Source organism: Oncorhynchus keta, chromosome 19 (genome assembly GCF_023373465.1).
Source record: "Oncorhynchus keta strain PuntledgeMale-10-30-2019 chromosome 19, Oket_V2, whole genome shotgun sequence".
NCBI classification, from domain to species: Eukaryota; Metazoa; Chordata; class Actinopteri; order Salmoniformes; family Salmonidae; genus Oncorhynchus; species Oncorhynchus keta.
Window position 1 is genome coordinate 45,536,148 of NC_068439.1, and position 12,564 is coordinate 45,548,711.

At 42.9% G+C, this 12,564-nt stretch overlaps 1 protein-coding gene across 1 annotated transcript in view; it reads right to left on the reverse strand.

The window, feature by feature from the left end:
- Positions 1–4,621: 4,621 nt before the first annotated feature.
- The window catches only part of LOC118398371 (probable methyltransferase-like protein 24), a 93,318-nt gene continuing 85,375 nt past the window's right edge, over positions 4,622–12,564 (reverse strand). The window contains exon 5 of the mRNA XM_035793639.2: positions 4,622–6,207. Within this exon, the coding sequence (XP_035649532.1) occupies positions 5,890–6,207 (318 nt within the window). The 3' untranslated portion in view covers positions 4,622–5,889. The remainder of the gene's footprint in view (positions 6,208–12,564) is intronic.

The following is a 12,564-nucleotide window of genomic DNA, read 5'->3' on the forward strand; positions in this document are numbered from 1 at the left end:
GGGAATTTTTACTCTGATTAAATGTCAGGAATTGTGAAACATTTAAACTCAGTTTATGTAAACTGCCAACTTCAACTGTACATACAGAGATAATGATTCACACATACTCACCCACAGTGTATTAGTTGTATTTAGAGGGTTCATCCTTTTTATTTTCATTTTTAATCAGTGATATCAGGATCATCCACACAATACTCTAAAATATATATTTTTGAATTTAGATTAACATTTTGCCTGTCAAGAAAGCACTTGTCCTTGGTTAAGTTGTTTTCATATTTCTGTCATTTGGCTTTGAAGGTCAAATTTTCCATGAAGTTTATTAGGATCCTCTCTGTTTAGTGACAGTTCCCTTCTCACCATTAAATCCACACAAACCCCTCCCTGAAAAGACAAGTGTTGCCAAGTTGCTATTTCCTCGTGTCTTTATAACCACATCAAAAGATGAGGGGTAATTCATTTTTCAGAATGTTTTCATTTTCATTTGTAATATGTCAGCCTGAACCTTGTCTACCATTTTGTCATATTTGTTGACAAAGTAGTTGTACAGCTGCAGAGAGTGATTGGGGAAAACAGCAGGAGTCGTTGTGGCATCTGGATTGAAATGTTCTATTATTTCAATTCTAAGGAGGGAGCGACTCCGTACCGTTCCCTTAAGAAACTGCTAATTTTAAAGCTGCAGTTCAGGTAAAATACATACACGCGCACAGATTTCATCATCTTTGGGATTGCCTGTAGAATAATCCAGATTCAATATTTGCTTGGTCAAACTCCAGTCTCACTACAAGTTGACATACCTTGTAGTCTTTTCAAACACTGTGTCATGTATCGTGTCATGTGTATTGACTGACATAAGACTTGAGTGAGGTGATTCTTCACGTTCTTGAGTTCCCTCCACCTGTAACCTAGATACAGTGCCAGTCTGTTGTAACCCAGGCAGGGTCAGTCTCTGCGAAGACGGTCTGTCTCTCTTCAGGTGGCATAGTCTCCTTCTCTGCCTCCTACAGATGCTAAATCAAATCAAATTTTATTTGTCACATACACATTGTTAGCAGATGTTAATGCGAGTGTAGCGAAATGCTTGTGCTTCTAGTTCCGACAATGCAGTAATAACCAACAAGTAATCTAACTAACAATTCCAAAACTACTGTCTTATACACAGTGTAAGGGGATAAAGAATATGTACATAAAGATATATGAATGAGTGATGGTACGGAGCAGCATAGGCAAGATACAGTAGATGGTATCGAGTACAGTATATACATATGAGATGAGTATGTAAACAAAGTGGCATAGTTAAAGTGGCTAGTGATACATGTATTACATAAGGATGCAGTCGATGATATAGAGTACAGTATATACGTATGCATATGAGATGAATAATGTAGGGTATGTAACATTATATAAGGTAGCATTGTTTAAAGTGGCTAGTGATATATTTACATAATTTCCCATCAATTCCCATTATTAAAGTGGCTGGAGTTGAGTCATTGTCAGTGTGTTGGCAGCAGCCACTCAATGTTAGTGGTGGCTGTTTAAAAGTGATGGCCTTGAGATAGAAGCTGTTTTTCAGTCTCTCGGTCCCAGCTTTGATGCACCTGTACTGACCTCGCCTTCTGGATGATAGCGGGGTGAACAGGCAGTGGCTCGGGTGGTTGTTGTCCTTGATGATCTTTATGGCCTTCCTGTGACATCGGGTGGTGGTGTCCTGGAGGGCAGGTAGTTTGCCCTGGTGATGCGTTGTGCAGACCTCACTACCCTCTGGAGAGCCTTACGGTTGTGGGCGGAGCAGTTGCCGTACCAGGCGGTGATACAGCCCGCCAGGATGCTCTCGATTGTGCTTCTGTAGAAGTTTGTGAGTGCTTTTGGTGACAAGCCGCATTTCTTCAGCCTCCTGAGGTTGAAGAGGCGCTGCTGCGCCTTCTTCACGATGCTGTCTGTGTGAGTGGACCAATTCAGTTTGTCTGTGATGTGTATGCCGAGGAACCTAAAACTTGCTACCCTCTCCACTACTGTTCCATCGATGTGGATAGGGGGGTGTTCCCTCTGCTGTTTCCTAATCTCTGGGCTAAATGAGGTGTGCTCAGCCTGTCTGACAGCAATGCCCCCTGCTTCATTTATCCTTTTCTGCAGAAGATCCTGACAACAATTTGAGGCTATTGTAATGAACAAAAATATAAACACACTATCCTTGAGCTGATATAAAAGAGCAGAAATTTCCCATATGCTCAAAAAGCTTATTTCTCTCAAATGTTGTGCTTAATTTTGTTTACATCCCTGTTAGTGAGCATTTTTCATTTGCCAAGATAATCCATCCACGTGGTAAGTGTGGCATATAAAGAAGCTGATTAAAGAGCATGCTCATTCCACAGGTGTACCTTGTGCTGGGGACAGTAAAAGCCCACTCTAAAATGTGCTGGTTTGTCACACAGCACATTTCCACAGATGTCTCAAGTTTTGAGGGAGCAATTGGCATGCAGACTACAGGAATGTCCACCCGAGCTGTTGCCAGAGAGTTGAATGTTAATTTCACAACCATACGCCTCCAATGTCGTTTTCGAGATTTTGGCAGTATGTCCAACCGGCGGCGTAACCGCAGACCTAGTGTGGCCACGCCAGCCCATGACCTAAACATTCGGCTTCACCTGAGGAATCTGCTGAGGAGTTTTTCTGTCGAATAAAGCCCTTTTGTGGGGAAAAACTCATTCTGATTGGCTGGGCCTGGCTCCCAAGTGGGTGGTCCTATGCCCACCCATGGCTGCACCCCTGCCCAGTCATGTGAAATCCATAGATTAGGGCCTAATATATTTATTTCAATTGACTGGTTTACTTCTGTAACACAGTAAAAAAAAAAAAGTGTTGCATTTATATTTTTCTTCGGTATAGTTTGAGCTGTGGTCTTGCTTGTGCCTTTGAGGAGAATTCTCCAGGAGAGAGTGGATATCTCGGTCTCTGTTCGGGACGGGTTGGCTCAGGTCCAAGCCCAGATAAGGCCATGACCTCCAGCCAGACAGAACACAGCCACTTTGAAGCAGCTCTGACCGATGGACGGACCTCAAGGCCACGAGGCAATAACCTCACAATGTCTAAGGTCATATCAGGGAAGGGAACAGGGAGTGGTGATTCAACATTGTTGAAATGATAGGAGCTTTCCATAAACCTCCGTAAAAGTATTGGGACAGTGACATACAGTGGGGCAAAAAAGTATTTAGTCAGCCACAAATTGTGCAAGTTCTCCCACTTAAAAAGATTAGAGAGGCCTGTAATGTTCATCATAGGTACACTTCAACTATGACAGACAAAATTAGAAAAAAAATCCAGAAAATCACATTGCAGGATTTTTAATGAATTTATTTGCGAATTATGGTGGAAAATAAGTATTTGGTCAATAACAACATTTTATATCAATACTTTGTTATATACCTTTTGTTGGCAATGACAAGAGGTCAAACGTTTTCTGTAAGGCTTCACAAGGTTTTCACACACTGTTGCTGGTATTTTGGCCCATTACTCCATGCAGATCTTTCAACTCCCTCCAAAGATTTTCTATGCGGTTGAGATCTGGAGACTGGCTAGACCACTCCAGGACCTTAATTCTTCTTACGAAGCAACTCTTTCGTTGCCCGGGCAGTGTGTTTGGGATAATTGTCATGCTGAAAGACCCAGCCACGTTTCATCTTCAATGCCCTTGCTGATGGAAGGAGGTTTTCACTCAAAATCTCATGATACATGGCCCCATTCATTCTTTCCTTTACACAGATCAGTTGTCCTGGTCCCTTTGCAGAAAAACAGCCCCAAAGCATGATGTTTCAACCCCCATGCTTCACAGTAGGTATGGCGTCCTTTGGATGCAACTCAGCATTTTTTGGCCTCCAAACACGACGAGTTGAGTTTTTACCAAAAAGTTATATTTTGGTTTCATCTGACCATATGACATTCTCCCAATCTTCTTCTGGCTCATCCAAATGCTCTCAAGCAAACTTCAGATGGGCCTGGACATGTACTGGCTTAAGCAGGGGGATACGTCTGGAACTGCAAGATTTGAGTCCCTGGCGGCGTAATGTGTTACTGATGGTATACTTTGTTACTTTGGTCCCAGCTCTCTGCAGGTCATTTTCTATGTCCCCCCCTTGTGGTTCTGGGATTTTTGCTCACTGTTCTTGTGATCATTTTGACCCCACGGGGTGAGATCTTGCTTGGAGCCCCAGATCGAGGGAGATTATCAGTGGTCTTGTATGTCTTCCATTTCCTAATAATTGCTCCCACAGTTGATTTCTTCAAACCAAGCTGCTTACCTATTGCAGATTCAGTCTTCCCAGCCTGGTGCAGGTCTACAATTTTGTTTCTGGTGCCCTTTTAACAGCTCTTTGGTCTTGGCCATAGTGGAGTTTGGAGTGTGACTGTTTGAGGTTGCGGACAGGTGTCTTTTATACTGATAACAAGTTCAAACAGGTGCCATTAATACAGGTAACGAGTGGAGGACAGAGGAGCCTCTTAAAGAAGAAGTTACAGGTCTGTGAGAGCCAGAAATCTTGCTTGTTTGTAGGTGACCTAATACTTATTTTCCACCATAATTTGTAAATCAATTCATTAAAAATCCAACCATGTGATTTTCAGGATTTTTTTCCCCTCATTTTGTCTGTCATAATTGAAGTGTACCTAATGATGAAAATTACAGGCCTCTCGTCTTTTTAAGTGGGAAAACTTACACAATTGGTGGCTGACTAAATACTTTTTTGCCCCACTGTACGTTTGAGGGTATTTTCATCCATATCACATGTGAACCGTTTAGAAATTACAGCACTTTTTGTATATACTCCCTCCATTTTAAGGGACCAATAGTTTTGGGACAAATCCACTTATATGTTAATAATAGTAGTTTAAAGTTTAGTATTTGAGCCCCTCCCCCGAGTTCTGCGGCGGTCTAAGACACTGCGTCGCAGTGCGAGCTGCTTCACTACAGATCCTGGTTTGATCCTAGGCAGTGTCTCAGCCAGCAGCAACCAGGAAACCAATGAGGCGGCGCACAATTTACCCAGCATCGTGCGGGTTAGGGGAGTGTTTGGTTGGCCTAGCGACTCCTGTGGCGGACCAGGTGCAATGCTTGCTGACATGGTCACCAGGTGTACATTGTTTCCATCGACACATTGGTGCGGCTGGCTTCCCGGGTTAAGCGAGCATTGTGTCAAGAAGCAGTGCAGCTTGGTGGGGTTTTGAGATGCACGCCCCTTCTGAGTCCGTACGGGAGTTGCAGCGATGGGATAAGACTGTAACTACCAATTGGGGAGAAAAAAAATCAAATAAATATATTTCAAGTTTAGTTATTGACACCACATTCCTAGCATGCAATGGTTACATCAAGCTTGTGACTTTACAAACGTGTTGGATGCATTTGCTGTTTGTTTTGGTTGTGTTTAAGATTATTTTATACCCAATAAAAATTCATGGTAAGTAATATATGGTGTCATTTTGAAGTACTTTTATTGTAATTAAGAATATGTTTCCTAACACTTCTATATTAATGTGGATGCCACCATGATTATGGATAGTCCTGAATGAATCGTGACTAATGATGAGTGAGAAAGTTACAGAAGCACAAATATCATACCTCTATTACCGCTAACTTTTACTACTTTAATACACAAGTGAATTACACCTCAAATTAAATCTTACAGTCTGCACTTTAAGCTCAGTCATTGTATCTTTTCAAATCAAAATTGCCGGCTGACATATTACAAGAGCCAAAACAGTACTGTCCCAATACTTTTGGAGCTCACTGTAAAAATCCAAAGGCAAACATCCCATGGGATTGACGACTCCTTTCCCATCGTAGCTGGACTACATTTCACAGTCTCCCCTTCTCATTGGCCAGAGGCCTGTCAGTCAGTGCTCTCAAGGCCTCCACTCATTGTTGACCCAGCCCAGTGTATAGGCACTGCTGGAGTTCAGAAAGTTCCTGTGCAGGAAAAGGCGGGGTTTGGCTGGGTCGTTGTGGTAACGGAAGAGGCGGAAGTGAGCTCGCTCCAGCTCCTTCAGCAGGCTGAACCAATAGCGCACCACGGATGGGTCGTCCCCATCCACCTCAAACCCTGCCCAGTGGAGGTGGACTTCTAGTAGTAACTGACCCACTGAGCTCAGAACCCCTTCTAGAACCAGGTTCTCCAGAATCTTCCACTCCGCACTCTCCATGTCTACCTTCAGAACATCCACCTGGAGCAGAGAGCGGGGAAAAGAGGGGGAAGATTTGAATTGCATACTCCTTGTGTCAATTGTTTATTTACACTAGATGTCGATGGGAGGGGGGGGGGCTGTGTTTTGAAGCCACTGCGCCTCCATCTTGGCACTACCCTACCATTGTAAAAATGTTTTGGAAGTTATAGAAATGTATTTGTTTTTTCCACATTTTTTATATTACAGACACCTTATTGCATACCTTTAAATTATATTATGTGTGCTAAACATATTAATAATGGTACTGTCCCCACCACAACAAAATTACTTTAATGCATGTAACTTTGAAACATTTAAGTGAAATACTGTAGAATTCCATTCATTCCTATTGACAGGTTGGTTGTTTAGCATCAAAACCGACTTGTGCCCAAATATGGGGCAAAACAGACAGGGTTGCATTAGATTGTTGACAACATGTAAACTGTGCTGCCATCCTGTTAGAAGGAAACAGATTATTTTATTACAATGGTTAAATTGGATTTTCATTGTGTTCAATGGTGTTATTTGCCCCCTAGTCGCGCTTTCTGGTACTTAGAAAGACCACGCAAACAGGAAGTACAGAATTTGTTTTGCAAGCATAGAAACAGCTACAAACAACGCTACGGTGCAGGTCTTTCAATGTAGTTATTTCTTGTCACGCTTCAGCCTTGGAAAAATATTTGTTTGTAAATTCGATTCAAGCATTTAGCTAATGATGATAATCTTGTTATTGATAGAGTTGCTTACATATCAATGTTGGTTGCATTTACTCACAAATTGCAATGCCTTTAATGTATGTCGTTAGCTGTATTACTTTGCTCATGCGTCATGCAAACTAATTGTAAAATATACAATACTGTAGTTTTGTTACTGTTTCTAGTGTAATATGCTTTGTTATTCTACATAGATGGTTATACATTATTAGAGTAATGAAAGGAGCCAATTACCATATGGTTAACAATTAGCAATATGGTTTGGCATCATGCCAGATGCATGGTACCTTAGCGCGTGCTTTGTATTTATGCAACTTCAAATGTTTAATGTACAGCTACAGTATGTCGGTGTGAATTGAATACTAAAGTATATTCTTTTCTGTATTTTGCAGTTTCACAACATAAACGTTTTCAATATATTCATTCAAGAAAAGTCACGCCTTGGGAGTTTTATTGAAGACTTAGTTGTTAGCTATCTGTCTAGTTTTGCATGGGAACGCAACTCAAGGACAGAATAGTGAAAAAACATCATCACAGCGGGCTCAAGCACAAGAATAACTGCACACGGTGGTTTTGTTTCTACGTTCATCACCCAACAAAGCCTCTTATCCTAGGGAAGACCAGCAATCTACGATGCAACAACCAGAGCCAGGTGTTCAACAGAGAGAGATGGAAGAGCCTCTTCAGCACATTGGGACCAAGTCTCAATCTACAAGATCAAGGTCATCAAAACAGTCAAGCAGATCCTCAACGGCGAGTTCTGCAGCCATCAAAGCACGCGCCAAGGCGGACGCAGCACGCGCACAAGTCTCTTATGCTGAGAAGGAAGCTTCTGTGATGAAACAAAAGGCAGAAATAGAGGCCAGCTTGTTGAAGCAAAAAGCTGACCTCGAGGCAAGTTTATATGTTCTCCAAGTTGAGAGAGCAGCTGCTGCTGCGTTGGCTGAAGCTGCAGCCTTTGAAGAAGTTGTAGGATCAGAACGCAGAGAGCTTCGCAAAGAACTAGACACAGGGACACAGCCCTTAAGTCCAGTCCAACGTACATGTGAGTATGTGCAACAACATGCTAGGCCCTACTTTGCTGAACTTCCATTTGAAGTGGAGAAACAAGAGCTTAGTGTTGACCCAGCTACATGCCATAATCCAGAAAGTAGCAAACAACAGAACATGAGCAGAGACTCTCCGTTCAAAAGAAATGAACAGCAGCATGGTGGAAATGGAAAGCAAGCCCACTTCCAGTCACACACACACAACTTCCCTGAGTCACAAGTGGCACCAGACCTCACCAAGTACCTCTTACGATGTGAGATGGTGAGTTCCGGACTCCTGAAGTTTGATGATCGCCCTGAAAATTATTGGGCATGGAAAGCATACTTTCTCAATGCGACCAGAGACTTGAATTTATCAGCCAGGGTTAGCAAGAGTTAGATCTAATTACCAAGTGGCTAGGGGCAGAGTCGTCTGAGCAAGCAAACAGAATTAGATCTGTCCATATTTTCAACGCAACAGCAGGGCTTAACATGGTCTGGCAACGCCTAGAAGAGTGCTATGGTACACCCGAAGTGATCGAGAATGCACTGTTGAAGAAAATTGATGATTTTCCAAAACTGGCTAACAAGACAATCACAAACTAAGAGAACTAGGTGACATTCTTCTCAAACTGGAGTGTGCTAAAGTAGAAGGGTACCTTCCAGGCCTCGCTTATCTGGACACATCTCGGGGGGTAAACCCTATTGTAGAGAAACTTCCATTCAGTTTACAAGAAAAATGGATAGCACAGGGATCCAAATATAAGGAGGACTATCGGGTAGCATTCCCACCATTCTCGTTCTTCTCGAGATTCATCAGGAACCAGGCGAAAATTAGAAATGACCCCAGCTTCACCCTCTACACCTCAAATAACCAGGTGTCCATGAAAAGTGAGAAACCTGCCAGGTACAGCAGCAAGACACCTGTGACTGTATACAAGACAGATGTGTCATCTGAGGCCTCAGACCACCAAACCAAACCCAGTAAGACAAAGGTTGAAAACCCTGACCGTCACTGCCCAATACATAACAAGCCTCATCCTCTTAAAAAGTGTTGTGGGTTTAGATACAAAACTCTAGATGAGCGCAAATCATATCTCAAAGACAATGGCATTTGTTTCCGATGTTGTGGGTCAACTCAGCACAGAGCTAAAGACTGTAAGGTTTCAATCAAGTGCTCTGAGTGCGACAGCGACAGGCATCTTGCTGCTCTGCATCCAGGCCCAGCCCCTACAAATACAGACACCGCTCCAGCAGAGACAGAGCATGGCGGGGAGCAAGGTGACGATGCTCTTCTATCTGTCACCTCAAAGTGTACAGAGATCTGTGGTGAGGCAGTCAATCCAAGATCATGTTCAAAAATATGCCTAGTCAAAGCTTATCCGGCTGGGAAAAGAGAGAAAGCTGTCAAAATGTATATTGTGCTTGATGAACAGAGTAACAAATCTCTGGCCAAGACAGAGTTTTTCAGTCTCTTCAACATCAATGACAACTCTGCTCCATACACCATGAAGACGTGTTCTGGGGTAACAGAGACTTCAGGCAGGAGAGCCGTCAACTTTATGGTGGAGTCTATAGATGGACACATGCAGCTCACTCTCCCTACTCTGATAGAGTGTGATATGATGCCAGACGATAGGATGGAGATTCCCTCCCCCGACATTGCGTATCATTATCCCCATCTGCAACCAGTTATGGACAGAATTCCAGCTGTGGACCCAGACGCTCCCATCCTCCTGCTCTTAGGACGAGACATCTTAAGGGTACACAAGGTACGAGAGCAAATGAATGGGCCCCACGACACTCCTTATGCACAGCGACTCGACCTCGGGTGGGTCATTCTGGGTGAGGTCTGTCTGGGAACGGCTCACCGACCAGCCAATGTTAACGCGTTCAGGACAAACATACTTCAAAATGGTCGCACATCCTATCTGAGCCCTTGCCCTGACATCATCCAGGTGAAAGAGAACTACAACAGCATAGCTCAGAAACACATCTTTCCCTCTACAGTGCACTCGAGAGATCCAAGCACAACTGTGAACACAGACAGCCTGGGATGTTCCGTGTTCGACAAAACACAAGACGACGATAAACCAGCACCATCAGTGGAGGATAAAGCCTTCTTGGACATTATGGACAAACAGGTTTTCCAGGATGATGGAAACAACTGGGTGGCTCCATTACCCTTTCGCCCCACTAGACGTCGCCTTCCTAATAACAGGGAGCAGGCCATGAACCGTCTCACATCACTTCGCAGGACTTTAGACAAAAAGCCTGACATGAAGCGTCATTTTATTGACTTCATGCAAAAGATGCTGGATAACGACCAAGCCGAACCTTAACAGCCACTAGAGGGAGACAAAGAACGTTGGTATCTGCCCATATTTGGTGTTTACCATCCACAAAAGCCTGAACAAATACGAGTAGTATTTGACTCCAGTGCTAAGTGTCAAGGCGTGTCACTTAACAATGTTCTGCTCAGTGGTCCAGACTTAAACAACACACTCTTGGGTGTCCTAATGCGTTTCCGCAAGGATTGCATTGCACTAACAGCAGATGTGCAACAAATGTTTTACTGTTTTGGCGTACGTGAGGATCACAGAGATTACTTAAGGTTTCTCTGGTATGAAGACAACAACCCAGATAGAAACATAACTGAGTACAGGATGAAAGTGCATGTATTTGGGAACAGCCCTTCACCAGCCGTAGCCATCTACTGCATGAGACAAGCAGCGCTACAGGGTGAGAAGGAACATGGGTCAGAACCCAAGCAATATGTAGTGAGGAACTTCTACGTCGATGATGGTCTGACATCAGTAGCTACTATAGAAGAAGCTGTCAACATTCTAAGAAAAACACAAGCAATGTTGGCGGAGTCCAACATGAAACTACACAAGATTGCATCCAATAGCAAAACAGTTATGGAAGCCTTCCCTATGGAGGACCGTGCGAAAGACTTAAAAGATCTGGACCTAGGAGTGGATCCTCTCCCCTTTCAACGGAGTCTGGGACTTTCCTGGAACCTGGAAACAGACAGCTTCTCATTCCAGGTGTCCCACAATGAGAAGCCTTTTACACGGAGAGGCATCCTGTCCACAGTGAATAGTCTTTATGACCCCCTTGGGTTCGTGGCTCCAATAACAATGCAAGGTAAAGCCTTAATCAGAGAACTCTCTTCTGATCAGAGTGAGTGGGATGCCCCTCTTCCCACAGAAAAAGAAGAGGAATGGAAAATGTGGAAGGAATCTTTGATGGAGTTGGAACATATGAATATTCAGCGGACCTACATCCCAGTCTCCTTGTCTACCGCTCAAAGAAGAGAGCTACACATCTTCTCGGATGCCTCTACAGTAGCCATAGGAGCGGTAGCCTACCTGAGAGTTATTGACTCGGAAGGTCAATGCCATGTTGGATTTGTCATGGGGAAATCAAAATTGGCCCCTCGTCCAGCCCACACTATCCCACGCCTAGAACTATGTGCGGCTTTGCTAGCTGTTGAGATGTATGAACTGATCAAAGACGAAATTGACATTGATATACATGCAGCCAAGTTCTACACAGACAGTAAGATAGTTCTCGGTTACATCCACAATGTCACCAAAAGATTCTATGTTTATGTTGCCAATAGGATAACTCGCATCAGGAAGTCTACCCATCCAGATCAGTGGTGCTACTCAAGTAAAAGTTAGTCACCCAGTAAAATACTAATCGAATAAAAGTCTAAAAGTATTTGGTTTTAAATATACTTATCAATAGTAAATGTAATTGCTAAAATGTATTTAAGTATTAAAAGTAAAAATATTAATCATTTAAAATTCCTTATATTAAGCAAACCAGACGGCACAATGTGTTTTTTTTTTGTTGTTGCCTGGGGCACATTCCAACACTCACACATCATTTTACAAATGAAGCATTTGTCATTACTGAGTTTGCCAGATCAGAGTCAGTAGAGGTGACTAGGGATGTTGATAAGTGTGTGACTTGGACCATTTTCCTGTCCTGCTAAGCATTCGAAATGTAATGGGTACGTTTGAGTGTCAGGGAAAATGTATTGATGGAAAAGTACACTATTTTCTTTAGGAATGGAATGAAATAAAAACTAAAAGTTGTCCAAAATATAAATAGCAAAGTAAACTACAGATACCCCCCCCCCAAAACGACTTAAGTATTAATTTTAAGTATTTTTACTTAAGTACTTCACACCACTGGTCAGAAGGCCGTGTGGCGTTATGATTATGGACAGTCAGATAGCTAGCAATAATGACAAGAAGCTGCCGTGTGGGGAATCGCAGGTGGCTCGTTTCAGCTCGTTGTATCTTGTTAATGATATGTCTTGTGAGGTATTTTGACTCATGTCATGTCTATATGGCAAAACTTCACTAGCTAACCAACAACTGTAATCGTGCATTTGATAGACAACAAGTGCTCATTGTGCTAATGTATTTATGTTTTCAATAAACATTTGGAGACTAAATATATTTTAGATGTTCTCAACAATTGAAGGCAGCCCCTTCTGTTTTGTCCCATAGTTGTGCACGCGTAGGTTTTGCTGGTAACCCGTCTATGGAGGACTGCTCCTACTGGGGAGAGCCAATATAGCCGGCCGGTGGCTTCAA